Source organism: Trifolium pratense, linkage group LG5 (assembly GCF_020283565.1).
Source record: "Trifolium pratense cultivar HEN17-A07 linkage group LG5, ARS_RC_1.1, whole genome shotgun sequence".
NCBI classification, from domain to species: domain Eukaryota; kingdom Viridiplantae; phylum Streptophyta; class Magnoliopsida; order Fabales; family Fabaceae; genus Trifolium; species Trifolium pratense.
In genome coordinates this window covers 3,586,533-3,605,663 of record NC_060063.1, presented here as the reverse complement: position 1 = coordinate 3,605,663, position 19,131 = coordinate 3,586,533, and the positions used below count along the sequence as shown (strand labels likewise).

Below are 19,131 nucleotides of genomic sequence, written 5' to 3'. Positions count from 1 at the left end.
GAAAGAAAAAATAATAAGTTGTAAGCTATAAGCTCATAAGTTACTTAAAATAGCATTTGAAAAATAAGCTATAAACTAGTAAAATAAGTTATAAGCTCTTTTTTAAAAACTATTATCAAACAAAGCTTTTAGCTTATAAGCTATAACTTATTGGCCTTCACAAACAGAGCCTAATATGGTCAAGTGTGCATCGCACGGGTCTAATTAGCTCTAATATGTAACGATACAAAATATGGTAGAAAAATGTTAATATTAAATTAAAAGGTATATGAAAACGTGGAGTAACATTAATCATTAATTCAACAATAAATTTTCATACAACAAAAATTATGATATATTCTAAAATATTTTTTTATAGACTACATTCGACTAAATTGATCAACAAAAAACACATTTGATGATTAATTTGACTAGTTAAAAATAAATTCTAAAACTAAAATAAACAAATAAGACAAATATTTTTAGATTTATTTATAATTTTTTACAATAAAAAATCATAATGATAACTTCTTAGACATTTACAAACCAAAATAATTGTTTACCTCTATTGTATATGTGGGATACATATAGTTAACTGGTAAAATTATCTCTATGTGTGATCTTTTCTTTTAAAGTATAGGGTAGTATATATATTCTCCAAATGATAGTGGGGGCTCTAGCCCACACACACCACAACATAAGTCCGTCCCTCGTCCCTGAATAAGTGGGATGATCGGGGTTTGAACCCCAACCCTCGCATATATAATGCAATATTCCTGTCAGTTGAGGTAAGCTCACGGGAATAAATGTATCTTTATATAAGCAATTTTAAATTTAAGATTGGCTCAAAAATATCAATTTTTAAAAAGATAAGCGAGATACTTTTAAAAAAGATAAGTGTGAAGAAGAAGAAAAATAATCGTATAAAAACAAGAAGATAATTCGGAATTGGATTATGTGCAGTCGGCTATAAATGGCCCGACTACACAGAAAATGTGATTGCATGAAATTCGGGTCTAGATAATTCATATGTTCATATTAATGAAAATTGTATCGTCATAAGCTATTTTTTCATGACAAACTTATAAATAAATGCATAAAACTTATTTATTTGCATAAGTTGTACTATATAAACTTAAAAATAAGTCAATCCAAGCATGTCCAAGTTTAAGATTGACTCAAAAAATTAACTTTTTTTTTCAAACTAATTACACATGAATGAAAGGTAAACGAGCAACAAGTTGCACCGCTAATCTTTTTTGAATGGCAAACTCAATCGCTTTATGTATTATGTTATAGAAGATTCGAAGTGGATAATTTTTCATAAGTGACATACCGACATATAGCCCAATGATAAGACAACTTATTAAACTCATTAAATTGTGATTAATACTTTTTAGGCTTAATTAGTAAAATTGTCTCTTAAAGATATTTTTGGTTTCACATTGGTCCCTTAAAGAAAAAAAGGACCGAATAGGTCGCTTAAAGAAAAAAATGTATGAATAGGTCCCTTAAAGACATCTCCGTTAATCAGTTTGGTCCCTTAAAGACATCTTTGTTATTCAGTTTGGTCCTCAAAAAAATGGACGGAAAGGACCAAACTGATTAACGGAGATGTCTTTAAGGGACCTATTCGGATCTTTTTTTTTCTTTAAGGTACCTATTCATACATTTTTTTTTAAGGGACCAATGTGAAATCAAAAATATCTTTAAGGGACTATAGAGATCCGTTGACTCCAGGTGTAAGTCTACATTGACTTACTCCGCTTAATAGCTCGATATCGGCATTATATTTATTCAATCCAACCGTTGAATTCAAAAATCTCATTGAATAGATCAACTCCACGAATTTTTATAATTTTTGAAAGATAAATTATATTGTTAAAATAATTTTTGAAAAAATAGATTATGAACGTTTTCGTTACTGAAAAATTATAAATTCATATAAAAATTTATTTATTTTCATAAACTATTTTTCATAAAAATAAAACTTTGACCCTAATATTTATATATTTATCATTTGATAATTGGATAGAGATTGAAAGAATAAATTAAATTATCATATGAAGTTCTTATCGGTTTGATACCAAATCCAATTTTTGAATCAAGAATATAATAGAAAAACCAATGTTTTTATTTATCCAGAAAAAGAAGAAAATAATCAGAAAAGAGAAAACACACACATAATCATCATCAATTTCTTTCCTGATTCTATCTCACAAAGGTAACAACAACTTCAATTCTCTTCCCTCTTCACAAACCAAACCAAGTTCCGAAGTTGTTGGTATCTGTTATTATTATCATTTCAATTTCGTTATTTGTTAAAAATAAAATCTCGTGATTTGAAGCAACCCCATTTGCCAAAGATCAAATTTTTATTCTTCATTTAAAGGTGGGTCACTTGGGTTTTGCTTCGTTCTACATGTTTAGCGGTTGATTTATTATTAATTTATTTGCATTAATTTTTAATCATTTTTATGTGTTTGTATATGTTGTTTGAGATTGAAACAGTTAAAGTACTGTTTTTTGGTGAGCAACCTGATATTTGTTATGTTACCTATTGAACACAGACACCGACACGTAGACACCGATAATAGTTTGATAAATTATTAGTGATTGTATGTAACCATGCATGCCAGTACGATGTTGGTGCTGGACACTGACATGTGATGTGTCAGATACTTAGATATGTCGAACACTTAGACACGTCTTCAATCTGAAGTGTTGATGTTATTATTCATGTTTGCTTTTGTGAGGTAATGGCAAACTGTCTCTTTGTAAATACTAAACTTTGTAGAACTCTTAAAAGTTTCAGAAATTGTTAGAAATGTTTGCGGCTTAATGCGCTTGTCAAATAGCAGCTATAGTGCTACAACTAGCGGGATTTTTACAAACCATTATTGTTCTATGATACACAATTTAGTACTAAGTGTTGTAAGAAAACGGATTCAGCAGGTTGCTATAAGCCTATAACACTGTAGTGCCGTGAAATTGGAACAAACCGACATGATATTTTGCGCGATCTGCGATTGGCGTCATTGTAATAATGTCTATTACTCAATATATTCAGATTGTGTTGGAGGAGTTGAGATGTTTGATCTATGATTATGAGTGTGATAATGATATAGTTTTGAGGATTCATATTGGTGTGCTTCAATATTCATTTTGTTTAATATCTTACCTTGTGATTCAGTAAATGCAAGGAGATTGACAAAAACTGGATGTTTTGTGTCTTGTGTTCCATCTTGACAAGATAGTGTAGTAAGGGTGAAAAGAGATGGCTGCGGCCGGAAAAACCAGAACTATGTTTGAAGGTCTAGTAAAAGATGGATCGCTTAAATGGTTGCTTGGCAAGAAAAGTTATTTTGATGAAGAATTTGAGGAGATGGAAAATTCGCCTTCTGCTGGGAAGAATTTTGTACGCGAGCTTTCTCCCGTTGCAAACCTAGTTGTTCGTAGATGTGCAAAGTAAGTGCATTTTTCGGTATCTTATGCCATTTACTTGGCAACAATGTTGCTTCATTATCAGTTTTGAAACTTTCACTCTTATTGGATTTAGTTTGAGTGTTAGCCGAGGACCCTTAACGTTTTTTTTATTGTTTCTGTACCATGATTTTTTTATTGGAAATTAAACTGTAATTAAAAACAAATAATGCAGAATCCTTCAGACCTGTTCAAGTGATCTTCAAGAGAGCTTCAATCAAGAGGCATCGGAATCCCTAAAAATTCCATCACGATATGCGAGGAACTTATTGGAGTATTGTTGTTTCAAAGCACTTTCATTGAAAGCACAAATGTCTGGTCATCTACTTGATAAAACATTCCGGCGATTGACTTACGACATGATGTTAGCTTGGGAGGTCCCATCTGCCACTAGCCTACCTCTGACTAATGTATGTCTTTCAGAGTACGAGTTAGATATTATACTTGTATATTGTGTATGCATTCTATAGGTTTTTTTGTGGCTTCTTTAGTAATATACTAATGAGCGTCGATTTAGAAGGTCGATGAAGATGTATCTGTTGGCTTAGAAGCTTTCTGTCGAATAGCTCCTGCGGTTCCCATCATTGCCAATGTCATCGTTTGTGAAAATCTTTTTGAGGCACTGAGTTCGTCAACCGGTGGTCGCCTCCAGTTCCCCATCTATGACAAGTACCTGGGTGGGATAGAAAAGTAATAACCTCTACCTTGAAATTTATGCTAAATATCTGCTTCAGTTTCTGTTTAAGAGTTTCTTGTTTTGCTGTATTCTTTACTATGTGAATTGAGATAGGCTCGAAAAAAGTTGTTAATTTTTTAAAAAATCTTTTTAGAGCAATAAAAAAAATGAAGAGCAATTCCGAGTCTTCTCTCCTTTCTGCTATAAGATCCACTAAAGGCGAGAAGATTCTTGAGATTGATGGAACCGTCACCACACAGCCAGTGCTTGAGCATGTAGGAATATCAACCTGGCCTGGTAAGTGTTTAAAGATATATATTTATATACCATCTTTCTCAAACATATGTTCCCGTTAAATAAAATACTATGAAGTATTGACACAAGTACGAAACATGATAGTAACGCGCACACATACACTGAAAATAATTTGAGAAAATCAAAGTGATTGAATATAACCGCATGCATCAGTGTCGTGTATTGGACACACCTTCAATTTGAAGTGCCGGTGCTACATAGTAAAAGCATGCATTTTTTATTCTTTAAGACTTTAGTGACTCTTTGTGGCATGTATGCAGGAAGGTTAATCCTGACAGATCATGCACTTTATTTTGAAGAACTTCGCGTTGTATCATATGACAAACCAAAAAGATATGATTTATCAGACGATCTAAACCAAATTGTTAAACCTGAGTTGACTGGGCCATGGGGTACTCGACTTTTTGACAAAGCAGTATTCTATAGTTCATCATCCTTGTAAGTAATTGCACAATATTTTTTTATTTTTTTTATAGATAATGGATAATTGCAGAAGTTTATCTTGCGATCAACTTTTAAATTATATATTTATCTTATAGATCAGAACCAGCTGTACTTGAATTCCCAGAGCTTAAAGGCCATGCTCGTCGTGATTATTGGCTAGCTATCATCAGAGAGATTCTTTGTGTTCACAAATTCATAACCAAGTTTGGAATTAAAGGGGTCGCACGGGATGAAGCACTTTGGAAGGCTGTTTTAGGAATTTTGCGTTTGCAAGCCATCCAAGATATGAGTTCTGTGGGTCCTATACTGAATGATTCTCTTCTCATGTTTAATTTATGTGATCAGCTTCCAGGTGGTGATTTTATATTAGAAACCCTTGTACATATGTCATATTCAAGGGAGTCAGAACGCGGGAATGATTCCAAGCCTGAAAGTGGAATGTATTCTATCTCGGTCTTGGACACGGTTTCTAACTTGGGATTCGTATTTGGAACAAGTTCGAACAGCTCAAATGAGGGCAGAATTGCTGTCGGTGAAGTAACTGTTGGAGAGATAACTTTGTTGGAAAAAGTAGTTAAAGAATCTAAGAACAATTATAAAAAAGTCGTGTCTGCACAGGCAACAGTTGACGGTTCTAAAGTCGATGGCATCGACACTAATTTGGCTGTCATGAAGGTACTAATTCATTTTCCACTTTTATCTTTTAGCCAAGCACTTGCCGTTTTGCTTTTGTCAATAACGGTACTGAAGTATGGTTGTATATAGATACAATTGAATGTAGGTAGGACTTTTTTTTTCTTTTTTTTTCGGATAGGCAAATATTAGTGAATTAGTGGTTATGTTAGTTTTCAATGTTTAAACCCCGAACCTCCTTAAAACCTCTTCATTGTCGCTTAGCTCACCAACCGAGCTACCTACGTGGTATGATAATATTTATTCTTGATCGGAAAGTCTGCAAACATGTGCAAGCGTATGACCAGGTCATTTAGGATCCTGTCCATTTTTTGTTTTCTCCATTTTTGCCATTACTAAAGTTTTGGGAATATAAATACAATGATATGACATTTGGTGGGCCCAATAATTTAATATATATCATAAAACTCTTCAAAACTATAGTAATGGAGAGGAAAAATGGAGAGGATCCTAACCCGTAATATACATGTCTGGCAATGCACTTCTCTCTTCTTTTCCTAAGGGACATCTTAATAATGGAGTGAAGCCAAATTATAGAATGCTAATTTCACTTGCAGAATACTTATAGTTATTGATAACTCCTGATTAGCTGCACGGAGGGCCAACCCTTAAAATGTTATAGCAGATAACTAGGTTGGATGCTTCACTAAAGATTATAATACCAATTAAGTAATTTACAAAACGCACTTGTGTTGTGTACATACTCAAAATGTTAAAAAAAATTGAATACATTCATGATTATTAATCACGAGTCGTAGTCCAAAACACACAGTTGCCATCAATCTAGGAGCAATGAGAACATAGGAATGAAGTATAAAAATGGAAAAAAAGAGTTTAAATTTTCGGGTTTTAGATGAGCAAGGAAAGGAGAAAATTAAGTAATGAAGACTTTGAATTATTATTATTATTATTATTATTATTATTATTATTATTATTATTATTTTTTTTTTTTTTTGGTTTACAATGTTGTGTTGGCAATGAGGATTGAACCTAGGACCTCATGCATACTACCCAAATCCCTCACCACTAGACCAAACCTAGTGGCTTAGACTTTGAATTATGATTATGGTTTAGTATGATTGATAATTTGCTTGATGATTGATACAATTAAGACTAAACACTAAGTTGTTTTTATGCTAACTCAAGACTACAACGCCTAATTAAAAATAAGGAAACAAATCATGATAATAACTAATAAATATAAAAGGGAAATGCTAAGATGCACGACAGTGCGCTCGTGCAAATCCGACGACAAACACGTGGATTCAATCTAAAATTCTATTTTACTAAAACGTCTCATTTATTACTTAATTCTCCACCAACCGTCTTCTCTCTATCCTCTCATTTATCTTCTAAAACCTCCCTCCTCTTCTTGTGCTTCCTGTTCCTTAATTTAATCAATTTACAAACAAAATAAAAAAAAATGGTTCCACGCCACTCAACACCAAACAAATCCTTAACTTATTTCCCAAACCTTTTGTTCCATCGCCCATAAATCAATCACAAAACCAATTCCACAAACAACAATCTTTTGTTCTTGTTTTGTTCCAGTAACAAACATAGCTACCTAGTACTACAAACCAAGAACACTCAGAACAGAACAGAACATGACATCTGAAACAACAACGCTGGTGGCAACAACGGTGAGGACAACGATAGGGATAGAAAAATTGTTTAGATGAGAGTGATGAGCAGTGTTGTTTGGAACTGTTGTAGCTTGTAGAAGTGGTAGTAGATCTCAATCTCCAGCAGCTACAGTGTATTTAGCGTTGTGAAAGTAAAAGGAGAAGTGCGAGATTTTCGATTGCAATTAAAAAATAAAAAATTAATTAACAATTATAAAAGGAAATTTAGTGTGTTTTAATGGCATCGTGCAGATGTCGTGCAAGGAACTTGTCGTTCCATTTAGCACTGCTCAATATAAAAAGATAATCGTAAGAGATAGTCTAAGATATTCTAACATAATATCAAGATATTTTCATATCTTGTCATAAAACTTGTTTTAAATTGGGCTTAACTCATCATTCTGAAACCAGCTTTTATGGTGGCGAGTGTCTTTCTTTATAAACTCTTGTGCAAGCTTTATCTATTTTCAATGTAGAACTTGGGTTTTTGCAATACACTCGTATCATGTTCAGAACTATTGAGCTTGGTACGTGGATTATATGGTGGATGGCACAATGGTTAGACTCTGATACGATCTTAGGTTTTGAGCTCAATCAAATTTCTATAAAATTTCCAAATTGCCCCCTTATTATGACTGTTATATTTTTATTATTTGTCAGCTTATGTTATTAACTTTTATGAATAAAGAAATAGAGAAAGGAAGGAAAGGGGAAAATGGTTACGGGATAGTAAATAGTAGTTATTGAGGGGTTGTTAGAGGAAGAGACCAAGCTCTCTAATTCTTGGTAGGGAGAGATCAAGATTCTCGAATTTCTTGGATTGGCATTGTCGTGTAGTAATATATTATTATCTCTTTCCTATAATGTGTGAATTCTGCATTCTCTATAATGTGTATTTTTGTTTCTGTCGTAAATGTATTCTGCCTCAGTAAAAGTCAGTTTCGGGTTTTGACAATTAAATCTTATTTTGGTACCAGTTTCTAACCGACAATCCTCACCGTTTGAGCCACCTTTTAAGGTTGATTTAAGCCTAAAGTCCAAATTTTGAGATGGTCTCACATCCTATCCTAGATTTGTTATTGGGCCCCCTGCATCTGTCCAAGCATCAAATATCCATTACCAAGCTTGAGATGGTGTGCTGTGATCTCACGTTGAGTAGAGATGTGGCAATATTAGTCCTTATAGTTATAAGGCTTATGCAATCCTCACCTCTTGAGCTAGCTTTTCGGGTTGAATTAAACCTAAAGCTCATATTGTAAGTTGTGACAGCTGCATTTTTCCACTATAGTGGCTGTACGCAATGAATTATGAATGAGCACCTATGGCAGTCATCCGCCACAACTTAATAGCGCTTCACCACCAATATTATACATGCTTGATTTCAGTGCATTTTTCTTATTTTGCTCGATCTGTCCTATTTTCAGGAATTGCTTTTTCCTCTTGATGAACTTAGGAAGTCTCTTCAATCTTTGGCATATTGGGACGACCCATTGAAGTCTTCTGGGTTTTGTTTGTTCTTCGGCTACATCATCTGGAGGTAAAACTTTCATAGACTGATCATCCGCTGAATGTAATTAACCACGATTTTGAACATCGTTAACCATGATTTTCAGGTTTTAAAATATTCATATCTAATCATTCAAAAACAAAATGCATATCTATTAACGACAATTTGTTTTCAAATATACATGCATGAAAATCATGGTTAATTGTGTTCTATGGATGGTTAATGAGTTGCGACACCTTGTTACATTCATTAACCATGTATTTGAATTTCATTAACCATCCAAATTAATTGTTGTCTCATTCTGTGTCGAAAAAACACAGCTTCCTATTATGATGATATATTTTCCTCCTTTTGATAACTTAGATAATCTTCTTATATAAATTGCAGGGGCTGGCTTGGCTATGCAGCGGCACTTGTACTTGTGTTGGTTGCATCTTTTATGATAATTACCAGATGGTTTAATCAAGGTAGGCCTGTAACTGAAGTTAAAGTTGTAGCCCCTCCACCGATGAATACAATGGAACAGCTTCTAGCTGTTCAAACTGCTGTCTCTCAAGCTGAACAGCTCATACAAGATGGTAATATAGTTCTTCTCAAGTTCCGCGGGTTGTTACTCTCCATATTTCCTCAGGTTTTCTCTCATTCCCCTTTGTTGATCTTTACTTTTCTCTTCGAATAAAATAAAGCATACATATGCTTTTGCTCTTGCCATATGTTTCATTATGGTTTTAGGGCCTGTTTGGATGGCTTATTTTTGAGCTTATGAAATATAGCTTATGCAAATAAATAAGTTTTTATGTTAATTTATAAGTTCTCACTAACGAAAATTGTATCTTCATAAGTTGTTTTTTCATAAACTACCTTGACAAACTCATGAATAATACAAAAGCTTATCTATTTGCATAAGCTCAAAAGAAGTCAATCCAAATAGGGCCTTAGTCCCTATAAAAAACGTTTTTTGCGATCCTTGAAAAAATAAATTTTGCTATTGGTTCTCGTTATTTTGTTTTAGTTCCTATAATATTTGGTTCATGTTATATTCGTCTCTGGAATACATAGACAATATTGCTTTTAGTTCCTAAAATATGACATTAATTAATTTTACACTATAGGGACTAATTCGCCACAATTCAAATATTACCGAGACAAAACAAAATAACTACAAACACAGCCACACAGGCAAATTTTTTATTTTTAGGGGCTCGTACAAAAATTACAGGACCGAAACCAGAATGAGACATATTTGCAGGGACTTAAAACATAACTAAAGAAAACAAACAATTGGTGTTGCTCGGTATTCTTATTGCTGATCGGTGCTTTTATTTGCAAAGAAATTTGGATGCATTTCATAACAAATAAATTGAGAAGTTTGTTCAATATTGATTACAATTTCTGTCACACATTGTAATACTTTGTTCCTTTACATCGTAATCAGGCGACAGAGAAGCTGGCATTTGCTCTTCTATCAGCTGGGTTGATGTTGGCTTTGTTACCTATTAAATACATAGTTCTGCTAGTGTTCTTGGAGATATTTACAATGTATTCACCTCCAAGGAAAGCTAACACAGAGAGATGGGAGAGGAGATTTAGGGAATGGTGGTTCAGCATACCGGCTGCTCCTGTTAAACTTGAAAGAGAAAAAGAGGACAAGAAGAAAAAATGATGATGATGAAATCTTTGGTGGTGAAGTTATGTACATGATTGTGTTGGATACTTATATTCCCTGGCTCTAACTGTGTCACGCAGTTATAGATCTTGACCGTCTGATCTTAAATCAATAACTAGGATCGTTATAATTACTTTACTTACTGTATAATCTGAACCGTCCGAGATCTCAAATCAGTGACCGGGATTGATTACTGTGTGTGACTGCGTGATACTTTTACATCAAGGGATTCTTCCTTTAGGTCATTTTCATATATAGAAATGTTTAGTGGAAGCAAAGTAATTTATAAAATGAAGTTGGAAAATGTAGTTGGTGAAATGAGGAAGTATCATTTGTGTTTACAATTGTATTTTGGTTTCAAAATTGAGCTTAAGATTTTCTAATAACTAATGAAAAAGCTTTACTTAAGTTAAGTTCATAGCTCTATCCTCTCAAATGTAAATGTAATTTTTCAAAGTAAATAAAAAGGAAACAAAAATTGCTATCCATTCATCAAAACATTACTCTATTTATTATTTGTGCAAATAAAATTTGTTTAAAAAGGAATAGCTATAAATAAAAAAAAAAAAGCCACAAGTTTAGAGATAAAGGCTGTTAGGGTTATTTCCTTATCACTCTTGATTTGTAACTTCTGGCTTGGAACTTTGAATTTCAAGGGGAAAATAAAATGAAGGAAAAAGGAGAGGAAAGTTGTGGAAGTCATTATTCTAATTTTTCACTAGTCATTACACAAATTATCAGTATGGTTAAATATATTTTTAGTTTCTATAAAACCGCGTTTTTTTAACTTCAATTCTTATTAGCTTATAAAAAATAAAAATAAAAACTTCAATTCTTATTAAATTTTAATGATAATTTTTTATTAAATTTTAATGATAATTTAGTCCTCCATAATATTGTAGATTGTAAGAACATTCTGTATTATACAAAATTCTTTGAAATATGTGTGTTCCAGTGTCAAACACGTGCCCGCGAGATAAGACACTAATATCTATGATTACATTTAATGATAACTCAGTGTCCTCGTGTCCATGTATGTGCTTCATAGCTCCGCATTGTGATGGAGAATAACACTATGCAGAAAACTTTAAGAAATTATAAGATAGTTATAAAAAAAATTATAGTTTAGAATTGTGGAGACAAATTTGAACATATGCAAAACTAAGGAACCATTTAGGCCTCGGATGTATAATTAAAAACGGTGTACTAATTATGTTAGATTGATATAATTTTTCATTTTTCAAGTCAATGTAACAATTAAGCATGTCATAGTTCTGAAAAGCAAATGAAGAAATAGCCATAACATAGAAAGAAAAATCTTTCTTATTATTCTGAATCACAAATCTATGAAACTAACTATAAAAATAACTGGAATAAATCCTCTGAGAGGTACAAATTCTTGTCTACAACAAAGAAGTATTATTAATTCTTCCAAAATGAAAGTGAAGTTCTATCCTTGGAAAATTAGAACTTTTATTGGCACAAAAGATTCAAACTAGAAAAAAAAAAAAAAAAAACTTCAACTATAATCCATAGTCACCAAACTCTTTCATCCCTCCCAAGGTGGTAGAGGTCCTCATGTTATTAGAGAAAAATGAATCTGAGTAATTCAACATTGGCTGACTTGAGTACATGAACTCCGCCGAGCTCGACGCCAAGAAGTTTGACATGTAATTAGGGTTCAACGGAGGCTCAAATATTGGTGCATCGGATGTAAGGAAACACGAGTTAACCTGATTTTCACTAATATTGTTACCACAATTGTTTTCATCGGTGGTCACCGATGACGATGCCTCATTGTCCTCATTTCTAAGGGTAACAACCCTTTTTTGGTCATTCTCTTTTTCTCCCACCATCATCCCAATGTGGCTCACAGGCTCCTGCTTCGGCTGAAATTGAGATGAGGGGGCAACATTGCTGCTCCCTACGTCCTCTTCCTCCGAGCGAGAGAGCCCGGTGAGCTTTTGCACCAATGCCATAAAATCCTTAGGGTGAGTATGGATGACTCGCGGAGAATGTGTGTAAATTATTACCGGATGACGATGTTGTTGCGGTGGTTTATTTGATGCCATCATGCTATTCATCATTGAAGACGATGTTGATGATGACGACGATGGCGGTGACGATGTTGGCGATGATTTTTTTATGAAATGAGAATCTTTATTGATTTTCAAATTTGGTGGTAACATTCCATTAACGTTGTTGTTGGATTTTGTGATGGTTGGGGTGATTTCTTTCTTTGCATGAAATTGTGAAGGACTCATGGTTTTGATTTTGAAGAAAATGGTAACAATGAAATAACACAATCAAATATAGGAAAAATTAGGTATATGGTTATGAAGAATTATATATGGGTTTGCTTTAAATGGATATATAAAAAGCTACAAAAAAAAATTATATAAAACAAAAAAGCTAAAATAATTAGGAAAAATAAAATAAAGAGAAAAAATTGGTTTAGATTGTTATGGTTTTGTGGAGGTGGTTAATTAAGGTAAAGAATTATAAGGATGAATTTGTTATATATATAGGGTTTGTGATTTTTGGATGATTATTGTAAAAATAAAAATTGTTATAGGGGATAGTGTGGTGGCCAATGGGAAAGTGACACGTTGGCAATGTGTAAATGGGAAAGGGTAGTTTTGGGATTTTATTAAGTAGGGATTAGTGTGCTGGAGAGGAGCGTTGTGGTGACGTGTACAAAGAAGCCGAAGAGGTGGAATCAGTTGAGAGTGGTGGGTCCCACGTGTGGATTATTTAGCAGTGTTTTATGATGTTTTGGTGTGGTAATGCGTATTTTAAGGTTGTTGTTATTCAGAAAAACCAGAAAAAACAACAAATGCCTAGAATGTCGATTTTTATAATTTAACCTTGCTCATAAAATAAAACTCACTTGGGTTGGTATAGTATCATTAGCTTAAGATCTTAAAGTGTGTTTTTCTCAAGATTTTAGTTCCACTTTTTGTTAATGTTTATTTTAATAGGTTATTAATCGATCCATAAGTCAGATACTGAGTTTTAAACGTAAAGAAACCTTGATCATAAAATTATTTTAAAAAATAAAAATAAAATTAGGATTCATTTGGATTAACTTGTTTTTTAGCTTATACGAAACAGTTTATTCAAATAAATAAATGAGACCGGCAAAAGATGTATTATTTTCTTATTATTCACAAGGTAAAAGTGGTATGATATGTTTGTGTAGAATTAAACTACTCCCTATATTATTCCTTGATTTTCTCTTGGCTGATATAGTGTTAATGCAATTCCATGAATGACTCTCACTTTAAAAGCATCGATTCTAGTAATTACTATAATGAGTCTCTTTGTTTCAGCTTTAAAAAAATAGATTTTTTCTTTGTATTTTTTAAAATAGATTTTTTAAAACCATTTTTCAAAATATTATAAGTTTTTTTGTATTTGTTTTTTCTAAACTGAAACACTAATTTTGACATCATATAATATAAACACACATTATTGAAGATAAAAACATAGTCAAAATCACAATTTTTTCAAAAAGTTGTATTTCAAAAATGATTTTTATGAAAATCCATTTGAAATAGTTTCAAAATTAAATGATTTTTCGAAATTTTGATATCCAAAAAAAATTTCAATAAAATGATCAAATACCTAAAATAACATTTTAAGAATAACTATTCAAACCAAATTTTCATTTGAAGCTTTTATAAAAAATTCTTTGTAAATTTGTGTTACACAAAATTATGTAACACTATAAAATCTATTTTAAAAAAATCTATAACAAACAGGCCCAATATCTCCGGCCTTAACATATTATTACCATAAAAAAATAATTATGTATTATTATAAGCTTGTGAAAATAGTTTGATACAAACACAATTTATTTATTTTTGATAATGAAGATACAATTTTCATTAGTTAAAACTTATGAATTCATATAATAGCTTATTTATTTGCATAAATTTAAACTTATCATTGTTTTTAGGTGAGGTCTACTCTATCCTTTCATAAAATTGAGGGTATATGCCCACCAACAATTAAGAACAAGCTGCGTTAGTGGATTTACATGTGGTACTCATAAAAAACTTATAATAAACTTTTGAATTTGTACATGTAGACTTGTATATAGTTTGTTCTAATTGGTTGATGGGTAAATACCCTCAATTTATGAAAGGTAGATCAGAAAAAACCTTATTTTTATGTTTATCTTTTCATTTACACATCATTTGCTTTCTCATCGTAAATACACTTTTTTTTTATAGAGAATACACCCTTAATTCTAAATTAGTGGTAATATATTGTTTGATTTTGGTATTTTTAAATAAAATTTAATGTCATGTCATATTTTTTATAATACTTTAAAATTAGTAGTAATAAAGCTTGGCTCAATTGGTTGGACATTGCATTATATATGCAGGGACCGGGGTTCGAAACCCGGTCATCCCACTCATCCACTTTAAGGATGGAATTTCTAGCTGTTAGGCTACTTGACCAAAAAAAAAAATAGTAGTAATAACAAGAGCGGAAAATTAGTAGTAATATATTGTTTGATATTGATATTTTTAAATAAAATTCAATGTCATGTGATGAAAGGAATTTATATGTTTTTAGTAGTATTTTAGTATAGTTTTTAGTGCTACTCGTCGCTTTCAACCACCTACAAGAAAAAATCTTGATCTTGTCCAACATATGATGCACCGAGTTTGCTGAACCTCTGAACAATCGATGATTTCTTTCGGTCCACACAACCCAAACACAAGCAAGCCATATGAGCTGCATAAAAGAACGTCGTGCTCGAAAACCATCTGCTGAATCCGTAAACTGAACAAAGTGTTATGAAAGAGTCTGAGCAGTCACCAAAGAAGAGCCAATCCAGGAGCCGACAAGAGACCAAAGGGCGCCAAAAGTGCTGCAAGAGAGGATCAAATGCTGAGCCGACTCAACCTCTCCGCAACCAGAAACGCAAAGATGAGCCTCCGTAGATAAAATCCCTCGAGTAACCAGGTTTGCTTCGCCAGGCACAAATGGAAACCTTCAACCCAGAGTTACAAAGTTACTTGGGCAAGAAGCAAGAAAAATGAAAAAAACACAAAAAAGGGCAAAAAAAGGAAGAAAAAGCGCGCCACGTTGTATCCACGATGACATGTCCATTGCAGCACGATGATCTGTTATTAATTTCGAGAAAATCTAAAGATTTGCCAGCCATCGTAGCACGTTGCGATCCATCGTGGCCACGATGCAAATTTCTGAAGCCACCGTAGCCACGATGCGTACGATGGAGCACGAGAAAATGCCTAAGCCTGACAAGAAAACTATAAATAGAGCTCTCCTCCTTTACAATTATTCATTCCAAAATATTCATAAATATTTCATGTTTGTGGAGCTTCAAGCAAGAGTTAGGAGAACTCTAAAGAGGAGGCTAGGAGGATCAGGAACTCCGAGGCTTAAGAATCACACATAGTTAAACTCTGCATGATTACAGTTAGGAAAACAAGGTAGGTTAACACGTGACAACTTGTTAAAGGTAGAAAACATGACAAACAAGGGGGACCCTATCGGCGGTTGACTATAACTTCTTCAATTGCAATAGGGTAAGGAATGGTATCATTGAACTTATCTAATAAAAATTAATCCGTCAGATGAATAAATGAAAAGGAAGCAGGTATAACGTCAGTTACCAAACATGAATAAGGGAGAGATTCGAAACATTTAACCATCCGTGCTCATCTACTCGCACACCTTTTACTTAATTGTTATTTATTTTACTTGATATTCACTTTTACTTGTCAAAACCTTTTCAAACCAACAAATCGAATGCAACGTACTTTTACTTGCACGATCCATGTGGATACGAACTCATTCTAAACATTAGAGTGTGAATTATTACTCAATAATAGACTGATCCACTTGTCAGACCGTAGTCATCATGTCATATTTTTATACTACTTTATATTTAAAAATTATATTTTAAATAAATTTTGCTTAAAAGCAACCCGTACCTCAATAATGTAAGTTGGCTAAAAAAATATCCCAAAAGTGATAAATAGTTAACAATCAAAGTCAAACTCTTACTTTCAATAGATTAAATGGTAGCTATCACAAATATTATTGGAGTGATCGAGGTTCGAACCCTGGATCCTACGTTTCTTCACATTTAAATGTGTGAGTTTTGCCGCTTTACTGCTTGACAAAAAAAAATCAAACTCTTACTTTTTTTTCTTTTTATCTCTAGACAAAATGATAAATGTCATTTGAAATTTATACGCCCAAATAAGAATCTTTTAGTTTGAATCTGAGTGAAAATGTTCGACAAAACAATATCGACATTTTCAATGTCGTAATCGGATTGAAATGACATCTTTAAACCAAATTAATGCACAATTGGAATTCGTATTAATTAAGAAACTATCCCCAATGTATTTGTTCACCTTACTTTATCTTATTTAAGTCTGGAGGTAGTATCTTACAAAGTTTACAAAAAAATTGTATATATTAACACACATAAATAAAGCTTACAAAAAATTGTATAGAAAACGCACCTAAAAGAAATAAAAACATTATCTTTTTATGTTTTGTTGACGCTCGTAATTTCTTAAACAACAAAGTTTGATTTAGTTGGTAAGAATTTAACTCATTCTACAAAGATCCGAGTTTGAATTCCGATGTCGATAAGAAACTCGTTCATGAATAATATGTAAGTATTTGTATCAACATTCTTTGACTCTTAGAGTTTGGATGGAGGAAAGTTTGAATGTAAAATAATATTTTGAGGGAATTCAAAGTTTGGAGGTAAAATAATAGTTTGGGGGCAATTTTTTTTGTTTCGATGATTAATTTGAATTTTTTTCATAATGATGTGAATTTATGAAGTAATTTGTACAAATTAGATTTAAGGAATTTCAAATGACACCAAAAAGCTAGGAATTTGAATTTTTATAAAAAAATGTGTGGAGTTGATTTACTCAATGAGATCTTTGAATTCAACGGTTGGATTGAAGAAATATAATGCCGATATTGAGTTATTAAGCGGAGTAAGTCAATGGAGACTTACTCCTGGAGTCAACGGATCTCTCCTCATATATATATATATATATATATATATATATATATATATATATATATTTAGATGGACTTTTTTTTGAGGTTATGTGAAACAACTTCACTAAATTTCATTGATTTAGATGGACTTATTTTTTGTTGAATCTAAGAGGACTCTAGATGGTTAATTCATATTGTGCATAAGCTGACTTGGTGTGCAAGCTAGCAAAAGTGAAAGTGTAACTAATTGCTTCTTAAGCAAGTTAGTTAGTTTGTTAGTGAAGTTTGTTAGATTCAGTTAGTTTTGTTTTACCTAGGTTGTTAGAGTGTATTAGAGTCAGTTAGGAAGTTGTTAGTTGGTTAGGGCCTAAGAGAATCATCAACCATTGTGATGATCTAGTATAAATAATTGGCTCATGATTAGTGATTGTAATCAACTACTTTTCCCCATTGTGGATGAATAAAACTGATTCTATTTTTCCCTAATCATCATCTTCTTCTTCCTCTGTTAAACAAGTGCTTTTCTTCCTTTCCATTCATTCACCATTGTTGCAGCAACAAGGATTGTAGATCCTGCAGAAACTGTGCTCATTGGCTTGGCCAAAGTGACAGTGCAGCGCGCGCGTGTTTCCTTGATTGCCTGCTTGCTTGCTAGGCCTGTGCAGGCCAAAGTGTGTTAAGCTTAAAGCTTCAGCTGCGCCAACATCTGGTATCAGAGCCTGGTTCGTGCTTTAACCATGGCAACCTTTAACAATGGTCAATTCCCTGCGAATCTTCCAGTTTTGGATGGAAATAATTATGATAATTGGAGCAAACATATGAAAGTTCTGTTCAATTATCAAGATGTGATGGAACAAGTGATTAGTGGTGTGGAACCACTTTCAGAAGGTGCAACAGAGGTTCAAAGAACACAACACAAAGAATTGAAGAAGAAAGATTACAAGGCATTGTTCATAATTCATCAAAGTGTAAGTCCTGATATCTTTGAAAAGGTTGGAGATTGTGAATCAGCTAAGCAAGCTTGGGACATCTTAGCTACAGCTTATGCTGGAGATCAGAAGGTGAAGAAAGTGAAGCTACAAACCCTAAGAAGCAAGTTTGCACAGCTACAAATGGAAGAGAAAGAGACTGTAAGTGAATTCTTTACAAAGATTGCAAAATTAGTTAATGAAATGAAAGCATGTGGTGAGACTGTGTCTGGTACAATGAGAGTTGAAAAGATACTGAGATCTTTAACTCCTAAGTTTGACTATGTGGTAGCTGCTATAGAAGAATCTAAGGATCTTGACAGTATAAAAGTTGAAGAACTGCAAGGTTCTTTGGAAGCACATGAGCAGAGGATGAATCAGAGAAATTCTGATAAATCCAATGGTGAGATAGCATTACAAGTCCAGCAGGGTAATAAGAATAAGAAAGGAAAGGGAAAATGGCAAAACAACAAGGGAAAAGATAGTTATCAGAATGGAAGTGGTAAAGAGAATCAAGATACCAAAGGAGGTGGAAATCAGAAGAAACAGTTCAATGGTGGTAGAGGTGGTTACAATGGAGGTGGAAGCGGTGGAAGAAGTGGAAGAGGTGGCAGAGGTGGAAGAGGAAAGTTTGACAAGAAACACATTCAATGCTATAATTGCCAAAATTATGGTCATTATTGCAGATGAATGTAGATTCAGAGAGGAATCAAGTGATGCTGAAGCCAAAATGGCTAGAAATAATGATGATGATGAAGGCT

At 33.0% G+C, this 19,131-nt stretch overlaps 2 protein-coding genes across 9 annotated transcripts; one reads left to right on the top strand and one right to left on the bottom strand.

Annotated features, from left to right (window-relative positions):
* The first annotated feature begins 1,887 nt into the window (after positions 1 to 1,887).
* On the top strand, positions 1,888 to 10,732 carry LOC123883602. Of its 8 annotated transcripts, none has more exons than XM_045932459.1 (10): positions 1,888 to 2,371; positions 3,233 to 3,447; positions 3,638 to 3,872; positions 3,980 to 4,152; positions 4,293 to 4,435; positions 4,714 to 4,891; positions 4,993 to 5,572; positions 8,640 to 8,752; positions 9,110 to 9,353; positions 10,158 to 10,732. In XM_045932459.1, the coding sequence occupies exons 2-10, from the start codon at positions 3,257 to 3,259 to the stop codon at positions 10,383 to 10,385; spliced, it is 2,085 nt and encodes a 694-aa protein (XP_045788415.1). In that variant the 5' UTR covers positions 1,888 to 2,371; positions 3,233 to 3,256; the 3' UTR covers positions 10,386 to 10,732. The 8 variants fall into 8 exon arrangements, with proteins under 8 accessions (XP_045788415.1, XP_045788413.1, XP_045788418.1 ...); XM_045932457.1 differs by having other exon boundaries at positions 1,951 to 2,371; positions 3,173 to 3,447; XM_045932462.1 differs by having other exon boundaries at positions 1,989 to 2,371; positions 3,173 to 3,447; positions 3,983 to 4,152.
* Positions 10,733 to 11,911: 1,179 nt separating this feature from the next.
* Positions 11,912 to 12,652, bottom strand: LOC123884419 (VQ motif-containing protein 20-like). The gene has a single exon (XM_045933507.1). The coding sequence runs from the start codon at positions 12,650 to 12,652 to the stop codon at positions 11,912 to 11,914; it is 741 nt and encodes a 246-aa protein (XP_045789463.1).
* Between the last annotated feature and the right edge of the window lie 6,479 nt (positions 12,653 to 19,131).